Source organism: Canis lupus, chromosome 6 (assembly GCF_048164855.1).
Source record: "Canis lupus baileyi chromosome 6, mCanLup2.hap1, whole genome shotgun sequence".
NCBI lineage: Eukaryota > Metazoa > Chordata > Mammalia > Carnivora > Canidae > Canis > Canis lupus.
In genome coordinates, this window is record NC_132843.1 from 67,645,457 (window position 1) to 67,658,107 (window position 12,651).

At 55.8% G+C, this 12,651-nt stretch overlaps 1 protein-coding gene across 1 annotated transcript; it reads right to left on the reverse strand.

The window, feature by feature from the left end:
- Positions 1-929: 929 nt before the first annotated feature.
- On the reverse strand, positions 930-9,741 carry LHX4 (LIM homeobox 4). Its single transcript, XM_072831544.1, has 6 exons — positions 9,472-9,741; positions 9,360-9,406; positions 9,014-9,216; positions 4,537-4,691; positions 3,995-4,166; positions 930-1,865 (listed from the first exon to the last, which is right to left on the reverse strand). The coding sequence occupies exons 1-6, from the start codon at positions 9,739-9,741 to the stop codon at positions 1,471-1,473; spliced, it is 1,242 nt and encodes a 413-aa protein (XP_072687645.1). The 3' UTR covers positions 930-1,470.
- Between the last annotated feature and the right edge of the window lie 2,910 nt (positions 9,742-12,651).

Consider the following 12,651-nt stretch of genomic DNA (forward strand, 5'->3'; position numbering starts at 1 on the left):
GCGAACCACCATCTCCCAAGGGGACCGGCCGAAGGCCCGCCTGGCTAACCACTGCGTGCTCATGGGGAACTCCCTGCTGCACCACCTGCTCAGCGTGGCCTCTCCACGCTGAGGACGCTGTGGAGTCTGCGCGGGGTGGGGGGGTGGGGGGCGCCTCCAGCTGGGTGAGGGGCTAGAGCCAGCCTGCAAGCCGAGGGTCTTTGCAGCCCCTGGCTGGGGAGCGCTGCCTCTGGGGCCGCAGAGCCTGGGAGCTGCAACCCCCCAATGCTCGGAACGTTTCTCACCATCTCGGGGCTGCTCCCTAGGGCTTCCTCCCAACCAAGCTAGGCCAGAAAGCATTACTAGTTTTGGGAAGAGACCAGCGCTGTCCCGCTGAGTCAGCTACCCCAGAGAAAGCTCTCGTTTGTAAAGGGCTGGGGAGGGCTGGCTGCTGGCCGGATGGGCTCGCGAGCTCACCTACACCGGCTCCCGCAAGACCGACGCGGTATCATCTCAGTCCACGGGATGGGGAGCTCGGGGAGGCACGTCTGCCCACGGCTAAGCTAGCAGCGGGCATGGTTAGAGTCCCGGCGCGCCTGCCCGAGTGCACTGATTGTCGTTCTGTTCTCTCCGAATTTTAGCTTTGATCCCTTTGCGACCCACAGCCTGTCTTGTGGAATGAATGATAGGAGCAAATTAAAAAGGCACACTGTGCACCGAGGGGACTCGTCGGGCCGTCGCTGTGATGGTCCAGGGCCACTCAGCTCCAGCCTGAGTCACCTGCAAGGAAAACCACTTCTTGCCATCAGGATTCAGTGAGAGGGACAGGATTTCTTAAAAACCCAAAATGACAAATATCGTCTGGCTTGTACTTCTGGGCAGGGAAGAAGTCATATTTTTCACAGCAAAAAAAAAAAAAAAAAAAAAAAAAAAGAAGGGGACATTTTCAATATCAAACGGTGGCCATCAAAGTTTTCACTGACCTTTAATAAGTGATTTTTTATTTTCAAAATGAGCGTTCAATAGGGTGGTCCAGAAATCACTTTTATTATACTCAAGGGCCATGATGCCTCTACCTTAGGAATCTCAGTTCTGGAGAGAGCAGTGGTTCAGGAGGCAGCTCATGAGACACACTCGTCGGAGCAGAGTTCCCAAAGGCCAAGATGGCCTGACAGTCACCTCGTGCCAACAAGCACCGAGCAGCCAAAGCCTGTAAGCAGGACGGGGGTAGGAAGCCACCAAGCAGCACCCTAGCGCTCTAGGCTCTGCGCCCCTGTGCTGTGTTCTGGGAGGAGGCCGCCTTCCCACTACTTCCCCGGGATGACAGGGCCCTAGCGTGGTCTCTCGACCACCTAGGGATCAGCGGAGGACTTCCATTGAAAATAATGGAAATTCACATTGGCGCACTTTTGATCCTTAAAAGGCAAGTCTCTTTTGATCCTTGAAGATATTTTCTCAAGCCAGGACGGGTAGGGTGGGGAGGAGAGATGTTTAAAAAGGAGGATGATCCATTTCATCGAGCCAAGAGGCTGGGCTAGTTGGAAAGTCGGGATAGCCTACACTGCTTCCTGTGGAGATGTCAGAGGTGGGTCCCCCAGCCATGGCTCTCAGCGTCTGGCTGACTCCCTGCCCTGCATGCGCAATGATGCCCAAATTACTGTCCACCGTGTAATCCAGCCCATTGAGCAAAGGAGCGTGGGATGGCAGGGACGATATGGAGGAGGGAGACTGGGGGATTCCATAAGGGCTCCCATCCCTCAAGTCCTGATAGGATTGTCCTGTCCCGTCCATGGAGAAGCTCCCATTCATTAACTGTCCGCCTGTAACGTCCCCCACGTTGCCATAAATCCTATTGGTGTGGCCAAGTTCTGAGAGAATTTGATCCTCTGTGGACAAAAGAACGGAGATTTATTGTCAGCCGCCAGGACTCCAGTGGTCCCTGTTCTTCACAACCTAGGAATACACATGACCAAGAAAGAAGCCCAAGGATGGCAGCTGCCTCGCTGCCTATGCATGAGTCAGACAGACACGTCAACCTGGCATCCAGAGACTGACCCGCATCAAGGGAAAAACAGAAGAAACACCTGCAGAGACTGAATGCAGATCCCGGAAGGCTGGACAGATGTCTGGTAAGTTTGTTGGCCCCGTGTGGCTCATGTACTAAAATGGCTCTGCTAAAGAATATGAATGCCTGAGGTTTGTGGCTCATACGTTACCAACCTCACAAATGGAAACTACGTGCTGACAAGATTTAATCTGAAAGCTTTCAGGCTGAGAAAAGTCCTTGGTTTCACTGGTTGGGAAAGAAACAGGCCCGTGTGCTAAGGGTAGCTGAGGACCACTCTTAGGCATGTATACAAAATCCTTCTGGTCTACCTGGAAAAGCAGGTTCAATACTGAAAGACGTGGTTTCTCTATCGAATAAGCTCTTCACCGGGGACAAAGTATTGACTTGATTAAGGCAAACGGACCTTCTTGTTTCTTGAAGAATTTCATTAAGGGTTTCTAATGGAATCTGTGCTACCTAGAAGAACTCATCTCTCCAACAGAGGCAAGCAGTTTTAGTGTTAAAAAATAAAGTGTTATAGAATTATCCAGAGAGACCCATGACGGGTCAACCGGGGGTCCCATGTGCACCCAACACAAAAGAGCTACAAAGCAAGACTTAACCATTCTGCATGTGTCCCAGACATGGATTTTGGCAGCTCAAATGAGATCAGATGGCTTTCCTAACCAGCAGGACTGGAAGGTGAGCACAGGCCCTTGAGCCCTTCCCGGGGCCCCACAGGACAGACTTCTAGAGTGAGCTACAGTCCTCTTGGGGCATCATGTTCCATCCTCTGCCCCACCAACTTCCTCTTCTGTTCCCACTCTGGACCTATGCAGCAGTTCCTAGCAAGCCTCCCCAGACTGAACTTCAACACCCACTCCTGGCAACCTGCCCGCCCCCCACTCTGCCCTGAAAATGGAAAAGAAAGGAGATCTCATGCTCCTTAAAGGGAACAGAAGGATAAAGGCTCAGCTCCATTATGTGGCCTTTTGCCTATACCTGTCACTCCATACGACCCTCTGTGGGGGCCGCAGACTCCCTGTGGTGGCAGTCATGTCTTCCAAGTGTTCAGCTGTGCTGAGCTTCACCCAAACACATCCATGGTCAGCCATGTTCATTGAACCCCACGCCACCACTGAGATGGGCAAGGATGTGATTATTCCCCAGTTATAGATGCAGAAACTGAGGAAGCAAATCAATCTGAGAGAGCCACAATTGGCAACCAGATTTCGGACCCCCGCTCACTACTCTTCCTGTCCACCCACAACAGAGGACCTTCCACAGCTGAGGACTCAGTAAATGAGAACAGGTACGGCTGTTTGCAAACAACCTCAGATCCAGAGCATGCAGTGATTTGCAAATTTTGCTGATGCACAGATCTGAACGGAGCGCATGCTGCGAAGCTTCTGTGCAGGGGACAGGATGACGTGGGCGGTGGGGGAGGGGATTTCAGAAGTGAGGCCTGTCCCCATCCCACATGCACTCACAGTATTGATCTCCCCCAGGGGCAAAGGGCCTCTTGAGCATGTCCTCCCTACCACCAGGAGAGGAGGAAGGGGTTGCTCCAGGGGGTCATGGGAGGGAGGCCAGCGCCCCTGCAAAGGAGGGAAATGCAGGAGAGGGTCTGAGGGCAGGGGCCAAGACACAGCTGTCTGCTCCTGGCTGCACGGGCCGGTGAGAGAGCCCCAGTCAGCAGGAAAGGAGGGGAGGCCTTGGGGCCCATGGTCCTGGGGAACCCAGCTTCCACATTCCAGCAGCAGAGCTCTCTTGTCTTCTCCTCCTTGTCCCACCTGAAAGGGCCACTGCCTCCCCCACCCCCCACCCTTTACTGCAAGTCGCAGGGAAGAGCCTGCATTCAGGAGACAGGCGTCAGGCCTCAAGAAAGATCCCTCCTGTGTGTCAAGAATTACTGTTTCCCAGGGGCCTTTCCTAAGGCCTCGGCCTCGCCCCTCCAGCCCTGCTCACCTCGGAAGCTCAGCTCACTGTCACTAACCCCACAGTCCTCTGCAGAGCTCTCCTTCTCCTGTTTGCTGCCTCCGCGGCTCCTCTTGACGCTCTTATAGAACTGCCCCCAGCGGTGCCGCCCCGCGTCCTTCTTCAGGCGCTTCTCCTTGGCCCTTCTGTTCTGAAACCAAACCTGCCACACAAGCAGAAAGGACACACTCGGGGGGTGTCCACCCCAAACCCCAGGCTCCCCAAGACAGCTAGCTGGAGACAGGCGCTGAAGCGTTGGTGGAGCTCAGGGCCAGGAGTGCCCCAAGCCCACTACTCCCTGCCCCAGGGCCTCAGAACTCCCTCTCTGCTTCCAGGAGCTTCCCTTCCCGGGGTCACGGCCCGAGCCCAGCTCCCCAGAGTGCTCCCTGAACCTCCACCTCCTCCTGGCAGAGCACAGAGAGCGCAGATCCATACCCCAGCCCCCCCACAGCCCAGCAGGAGGACGCAGGCCCAGCCCCCCCCACCCCACCGACACGGCAGAGGAGGCCGGGGGCGGGTAGCTGGGGCCTCACCTGGACGACCCTCATGTCCAGGCCCGTCTCCGATGACAGCTGCTCCCTCACGTGCCGGGCGGGCTTGGGGGAGTTCTTGTAGGCGTTCTTTAGCGTCTCCAGCTGCTTGGCTGTGATGGTGGTCCTGGGCCGCTTAGCTCCGGCCTCGGAGTCATCTGCAGTGAAGAGCCCTCCTTACTGGCTTCTGCCCGCCCAGAGCAGCTGGCGCTCATCCCTCCCTCCTCTTCGCACGCGGTCTTGCCCACCGTGTGCTGAGCCACGGGGACGAGGGGAGGAATGGTGGACGGCCTCGCCCCAGGCCTTCCCGGGTCACGGAGACGTGAGGACAACAGCCCTTCGCTGGCCTTCCATCTGCCACCTGCCAGCCCGGCCACACGGGGGCTCCCACCAGCCTGCAGGTGTAAGTTCCACGGGCTTCCCTGTCGTGGCAAACACCCTGCCGGGCCAGCCGGGCCTCAGTAGCTGGGCTGTGAGGCTGAAGGAGCCAGGGCTGCCCCAGACACCCCTGCCCCGCCTCCCCTCCACGGCCTCTCATTTCCCAGACCCCTTTGCGGTGGCCTCCCTGGCTCAGCAGGGGTGGCCTGCGCATTCACGCGTCCTCTAAGCCGTGTCCACCAACTATAGGTCAGAACCCACTAATGGGTTTGTGCTGTCAATTGAGTGGATTAAAAACCGGGGGGGGGAATGTGCTGCATGGGATGGGATGGGATACATGAGGGCAGGTACAGTCTCACAGGAGTTGTTTGGGGTTCACGGTATGAATATATATGTGTACTGAGGTGAAAATGAGTTTCTTACTCGGGGTCATAGTCAAACTTTTTGAAAACCACTGGTCTGAAGAGTGTTCAGGACAACCCACTGACCGAGCAACATTCTCAAGTGGATTCTGAGCAGATAAGCCTGGTGTTCCTGGTAGTCAGAGCTGGTTTGTCCAGTCAGAGGCAGAGAGGCGCCCGGTGCATGCAGGAGCACACAGGCAGGTGTGGACGCTTGGTCTCCTGTCCCAGCACTAGACTTCCATCTGCTCTCTGTATGGCACCTCCACTCAGTCAACAAACCACCACGGCATCCCTGGCTCTCTGGGTTTTCTGGGTTCCCTCCCCTGTGTCCTTTAACATGTCTCTGCTACATCTCTACCTTCCTCTCTTTTTTCTTTCCTTTCCATTCAAGAAAACCCTCTCTGATGATCAATAATGGCCAACATTTGCTAAGCACCTACTATGTGCCTGGTGTGAGCTGAGAACTTTATGGGCAAACAATTCTCATGACAATTCTAAAAAGGGTTTCTTGCAGCCAGAAGACCTGGGTTTGACATTCTTGTTGAGTGAGGGAGTGACATGGGCCTGTGGCCTCCCCACTCTGAAGCCTGGGACAACACAGCCTGCCCTGAGCCGGGCACCATGTTGTAAGAATCAGTTGTGCAGGCCGAGTCCACACCACTGTCATGTACATGGCAGAGGGAGCATGAAGTCCCCAGTCCTCTCTTCTCAGGCTGTTTCCTTCTTCAGAGCCATTACTGTCCTCAAACCCCAGCCACCCAACCCCTCCCTGGAGCCCTGGATCCAAAGAGAAAGCTCCCAGAGCCACTGTGGCAGACTGTAGAAAACCTCCAAAATTCTCTAAATTCTGTCATAAGGAATCAATCCCTTCTGCCCATATTTGTAAAGAGAACAGCATGACAGCCTTTGATGCCAACAGGAAATAGTGCCCTTTTAAAACATCAATACAGTCTTGAGATATAAAATTTGAAATAATGAAACCAGCAAAAAAAATTAATTCATCAAGAATTGTCTAATTTTTAAATAGGCTGGCCTAATTATTTAGAAATGGTTTTCTTTGCCACGGCCACTGGGGTATAGCCGTCATCCTGGGTCGGTGGCCCACTGGTCCAGAACTGCTGTCTATGTGCACAGGACTTTCTTCTTGCGATTATGGGGACTATTATGCTGTTATTTTAACATTCACTGTTATTATAATTTAAAATCTTTTTTATATCCTATAACAATGTCATCCAAGTATTCATTAAGTAGTGGTGGCAGTGCTCGTGCTGAAAAATGTACCCAAAAATCAATAACTTTGGTACGGAAGTTAAATGTGATAAAATGCTATGAAGAAGGCCAAGCGAGACCACGATATCCTAGGCTGTTAATTTAGGAGAGAGCATTCTACAAGGTATTAGAGATAGTGCTGAGAAAATAAAAAGTAGCATTAAGGCAAAGATACACTTCACCAGTTATGGATTTATGTGCTTCCAGAATACATCCCCCCTCCTACTTTTTACATTAATTCCTATGGGAAAATTAGTCTTAAAATATGTTGGTTTTGAATTATGCAGGGTCTCCTAGCACTTGTCCCTGGCATAAAATGCAACCTCATTATATTGAAAATGCAAATATCCAGGGAGATATAACAAATGAACAAAATCATTCACACTAAGGTACAAATAGCTGATACTGGTCCTTTGTGTAACACAAGGGCGGGAACTGGAAGCCTGAAAGAAGGTTTAGATCAGCCGGGAGGAATTAAAACAAAAAGAACCAGGTGTCCCAAAGAAGAGAAAGGTCAGGAATACTGTGTAACCTCCACTACTTGAAAACCTAAAGCAGATCTCAGCCCCCTGTTTGCATTCCTCTTCAACGTTGTCCTCACCCTCCCTCAGCATCCACCCCACAGGCGTCATCCTATTTGAACCTCGGGAAACAGCCTATGCGGCAGGTGCTGTTACCCCCACCGCCTCCCCATACAGAGCTGAGAAACCAAGGCTGAACCAGTTACACAGCTGGCCAGGGGACCCCCAGGTTAGTGACTGAGCAGAGGTGTCCACCAGCCTCTGGTGCCAAATCCGGTGTCCTACCAAGGTCTGGTACAGCACAGACAATCCTTGATAAGAGTGTTCACTCCACATCATTCTTGCCTCCCAGCTAGTCTCCCCCTCTTCTCGAACCATCCCCAGCAGAGCTGGATGCAAGGCCAGGTCTAAAAAGGCCTCCAATGAGGAGAAGCAGCCGCCAGCCTGGAGGGAGGTGGCACATTCCTAGCATCCCTGGGGAAGGGCATCAGAGTTCCAAAGGCAGCTGGGGATCTCTGAGTCCATCTGCTTTGATGGTTTATCCCCGACAAGATGCCCTAATCTTCTATGACATCATAATTGACTCCAAAGCAGCAGCATCAAGGGAGTCTTAAGAAACCAGAATAGATGAATACATTAAGGCAGAGAGCCTGGGAATGGGCTTGCCGAGGTCCCAGAAAGAGGTGAAAGGAGACCAAAGGCCTGTCCATCCTGAAAGGCCAGGGCTGTGGGGGTTCTGGGAGAAGAAAGTGGAAGCCTCTGACTCAGGCGCCCCTGCAGTGCTGTCCTGCTCACCTCCCACCAAAGCCAAGCTTGGCTCCAGCTGCCTCTCCAAAACGGCCCCTATACCTCTGCCTCCGCACCACCACAAAACCCTCAAACTGTGGTTATTCAGCAAAAATATACTCATTTCTCCATGTCTGTCTCAGATCTATAAAACACATGTGTGGGGGGCCCAGGAAAGATCTAGAAGATGACACATGACATTGTTGTCGCTTTTTTTCCCATCAAGCCCAGAGCTGTTGAGAGCTGCTCTTTGCAGTAACACCCTGAGTGGATGAAAATTCTAGTCAAAGGCAAATGGCCTTGATGTTTTGTGTTTGGGCATCTGAGATTCCCAGGGAGAGTTGGGCCAAATTCCACATCTGGAGCCAGGGTGAAGGGCACAGCCCCTGGGCACCCAGCTGTGAGTGAGGAGCCCGAGGTGGGGCTACAGGGGAGGGGTCACCGCCCTGTCCAGGCCCCGGAAAGGCCCCTGGCTGCTCCAGAACACGGCGCTGGAGGGCAGAGCAGCGGCCCTGCCCAGGCTGCCCCCATGGGGGCAGGTTTTTTCCAGGTGCACTGTTAACCCTGCGGCCTGACAATGACAACCCCGTGGAGGTCTCTGCGTAGAGCCTGGGCCCCAAGGGGGCTGAGGGAAGGGCAGGTGGGTAGGAAGCTCTGTGGTTGACTGGTATCAGGGCCTTGGGGAGACACAGGGAGTCCTCACCTCACCTGCCCTCGGCAAGCCCACAGCCTGAGACGGGAAACAGAACGCAGTTAACCGAAAGGGGAGCCAACTTAGGCTGGCGCTGGGCTCGCTGACAAGCCTGTGAGGTGTGGGGGCCCCGAGGTACACGTGCACCGCAGGACACGAGACCAGTGAGCAGCCCCGGCGCCCTCCCAGCCCCACCCCAGGCTAGGAGCCAGCCACATAGGCCATGACCAATGCAGGGGCCGGGCTGCTCTCTCTACCTCTAACCCGATTAACGCTGCAGTGAAGCCCGCCAGAGAGGAAGTGGGGGGGGAGCGGTGCGGGACCTGCGGAGGGCTCTGAGGGACAGGCAGCGCGCACCCAGGAGGACCCGGCCCGGGGCGCCACCCGGACAGAGGCCTGGAGAGGGCCGCGAGCGGGGCGCCTCGGCCTACCGTTCTGCTTGGCCGTCTCGTAGTCCTCCTTGCACACCAGCCGCCCGTCCTCCATGAGGTAGAACTCGTCGCCCGTGGCCAGCTGCCGGTTACAGATGATGCAGGCGAAGCAGTGCAGGTGGTAGACGAAGTCCTGCGCCTTGCGCACCACCTGGGTCGGGGGGATGCCCTGCTGGCAGGCCGTGCATTTTGTGCCGAAGCGCCTGTTGGGGCAGCAGGAAGGGATGAGAGCGCGTGGTGGGGGGAAGGGGGGTTCTGGCCATCCCCCACGTCCTAATCAGCCGATTCCCACATGGGGTGGCCATGGGCATCCGGGCCTGGGCCTGCCCCCCAACCCCGTGCTTACCATCCACTCCCATCTCCGCCCGCCCTCAGTGTTTTGCGCCCCGGGCTCTTTAACCACCAGGGGAAGAGCTGGGTCACAGTGGTCTCCAGTGCCTCTTCTAGGGCTGACACACCAGGGCTCCCACTGCCCGGTCAGTACCCCCGAGCCCCTCGAGCAGGCTGGTCTTCAGCTTTCCCGTGAGGCCTAGAGGACCAGCCCCACCGGGCAACTGCGTGTGTTCATGAGCCAGTGTGCAAAGAGCCTCCAGCTGACAGTGCTCCCACAAGGGGAGCCAGGAGACCGCTCGTGCCAGCGTCGACACTGCAGTTCTGGAGAAACTCGACTCTGGCAGCAAGAGCAAGGCTCTCCGCCCCACACCGAAGCCCTCCAGGCCAGCCCCCATCCCCTCCCCACGCACAGCCCCTGAGCTGAGCTGGTCTGCCGTGAGCCCAGGAGTCCGCATTTCACACCCCTGCACCATTCGGGACGAGGAGTCTGCAGACCTCAGTGTGAACGACGGTGCTTCAGCCCTCTCCCGCGGCTATTCTTTTCTGGACCAGCACTGAGGCAAGAGGAAGGCGCCACATGCCACCCTGGGCCAAGGGTCAGAAGTGGGGGAGGCAGACACAGTGAAAATGGAGTCCAGTGGGGTCGAGGGGGCCCCCTTCCCCATGCGCCCATAGGCACAGAGCCACACGGGTAGTCGCAGAGGGCCGAGGGGAATTTGGGGCCAGTGTAGACAAGGGTGACGAAGGGGGGGCTCCACTGTAGGTGAGGCTTGCCTGCTTCAGGAGGAAGGCGGGAGGGGTTGGAGAGGCAGGGGCAGAGTTTAAAACAGCAATCAACCTAATTATTCATGACATTTCACACAGCAGAACTTTATCTTCTTCAGGATGAAAGACTTCGCCTAATGGATCTGGGGAAGGTTTGATTTTAATGGTCCTTTTAACTAATGCTTATAGGCAGCCTGATTTCCCCTGAAAGGACAGTACATATTTCATCCACATTAATACCAAATAAATTAATTATGGTCATGGCTATCATGATGAATCCCAGATTAATGCAGAATGATGGGTCTCTTATGCAGTAATGATACCTGCTGGGGGGCTCCAGGGGCCTGGAGCAGGCGCGGCCAGCTGCCACTTCAGGAGCTCCCCGCCCAGCAACAAGGTGTCACGCAAGGGAGTTGAGGAGGGTCTCTAAGTCTAGAAGTGTGGCCCAGGGGTCAGCTCTTCTGAGACAAGCTCTGAGAAGGGTGTTGGGCTGTGAGGGGCTGGGGCAACTGGCTCAGAGGGACCCCAGACTCCTGAGCCCCTGGAAAGCCTCTCGGTTTGGCGAGGAGGGTGGGGGGCGCAGGAGCAGGCCTCCACTGCAGGTGTTCTCCAGCCCCCGGCTCAGGATGGACTCTGCAAACTGCCCCCGGGTCCTTCGAAATTGTACAGCTGGGGGGGGGGGGTTCATTAGATTTTCAAGGGCTACAGGACCCAGAAACGGAGAGTTAACAGTGGTTGAATGAATACATCATCAGCTAACCATGCTTTACAGAGGCGGCCCAGGGAGGAGCCGAAATCTGAGGATGGAGAACAAAGTACACTGTCAGCTCTAGAAAGTTCTACACCTCCCAGAATGCAGGTGAAACCCGGCTTCTTCAACAGCTGCTGTTTAACCACGTCAGCCCGTGTTAAAGAGGAAGGCAGGCAGGCACCCAGTTCTATCTTGTGTGAGTGGGTGTGTGTATGTGTGTGCTTGGGGGACAAAGAGAAAAGAAGCCTGTGTGTCTATGTGTTACTAGAATGTGTTTCCGAAATGCCCGCAGTTTGCATGTCCTCTCCAGGCCAATTCAGAAAGCCGGTGCTAGAAATGAGGGGATCCCTGGGGGGCTCAGTGGTTTGGCGTCCACCTTGGGCCCGGGGCGTGGTCGTGGAGTCCCAGGATCGGGTCCCTCATCCGGCTTCTGCAAAGAACCTGCTTCTCCCTCTGCCTGTGTCTCGGCCTCTCTCTCTCTCTCTCTGTCTCTCATGAATAAATAAATAAAATTTTTTAAAAAAGAAAGAAATGAAACCAGGCCTTCGGCATGCTCCCTGCAAACCCTCCCAACATGAAACACCAGAAGTCGAGCGTCCAAATCCTTTGCTGCAGATGCTAGAGCTAAAGCAGCTCCAGAGAAGAACGAGAGTTTTCCAAAAAGCAAGTGTGGTCTTGTCGAGGGGAGGGGGGCTCAGGGGAGGCTCCAGAACAGTGAGGAGCCCTTGGAGAGGACCCATCTCTCTCCACTGGGAAGCGGACCATGGCTTTCAGGAACCAGAAGCCCAGTTGACACCAGAGCCCCAGAGGCATGAAAGATAACGGGGGTATAAATTTAATTTACATACCGACATTGATTCATGAGTAAGGGGGGCAAGTGCACAAGAAAAATGAAAAATAAATGGACTTTCCCACCAGCATTTTTTAGCAATTGAAGCAATTTTCCTGATTGTGGGATTTATACTGATAGTAAGTGGAAGTTGCTCCTATTACCTTTCTCCCCTGGAGCACGGCCAGTGGGACCCTCAATGCGGAGACTGCGCCCGTCCCCTTGACCCACAGGGCTCCCCCAGCCCCGCCCCCCCGGGGGGCACCCCTGGGACCTGTGGTCAGGGCCAGTGGAGGGGGGGCGCCGCCCTGCGGGGGTGGCTCCGCAATGGAGACATGTGCCAGGGCTTCCGGGGCTTAGACCAGCCAGAGTCACCCACGAGGCGCGGCGCCTGGAGGGCTGGGTGGCTGCTTTGGGGACGGGCAGTGCCAGGGCAGCCGAAGCCCAAGGGCCCTGGTCCTGGGCTGCCGGCTGCCGCACACAGGGGCCGCGTCGGAGCACCCGGAGCAAACCTGAAGGATGCTGGGGCGGCGCGGAGCTGGCCACCCGCCTTCTGAGGGATTCTCCGGGCCGTACCCCGTCATCCTATCCCGGGCACCCCGGGGTGCAGGCCGTGCTCTCTCTGGCCAGGCCTCCCGGGGGAAGGCAGCTGGAGCTGCCCCAAACGACGACGTGCGGGGAAGGACCTGCTAATGGCCGCACCACTTGCCTCCTCAGGCGGCATCACCGGAAATCCTCTTATCTCTGCCCGGCGCGTAGTGGGCAAGGAAGGGTGGGCGGCTGAGGGAGGGAAGGACACACCGCGTGACGAGGGGGGGACGCGGCGTCGGGGGGAGACCGCGTGACGGGGGGAGACCGCGTGACGGGGTGACCGCCTAAGGGAAGACCGCGTAAGGGGGAGACCGCTTGATGGGGAGGTGTGACCACGTGACAGGGGCGTGACCACGTGACGGGGAGACC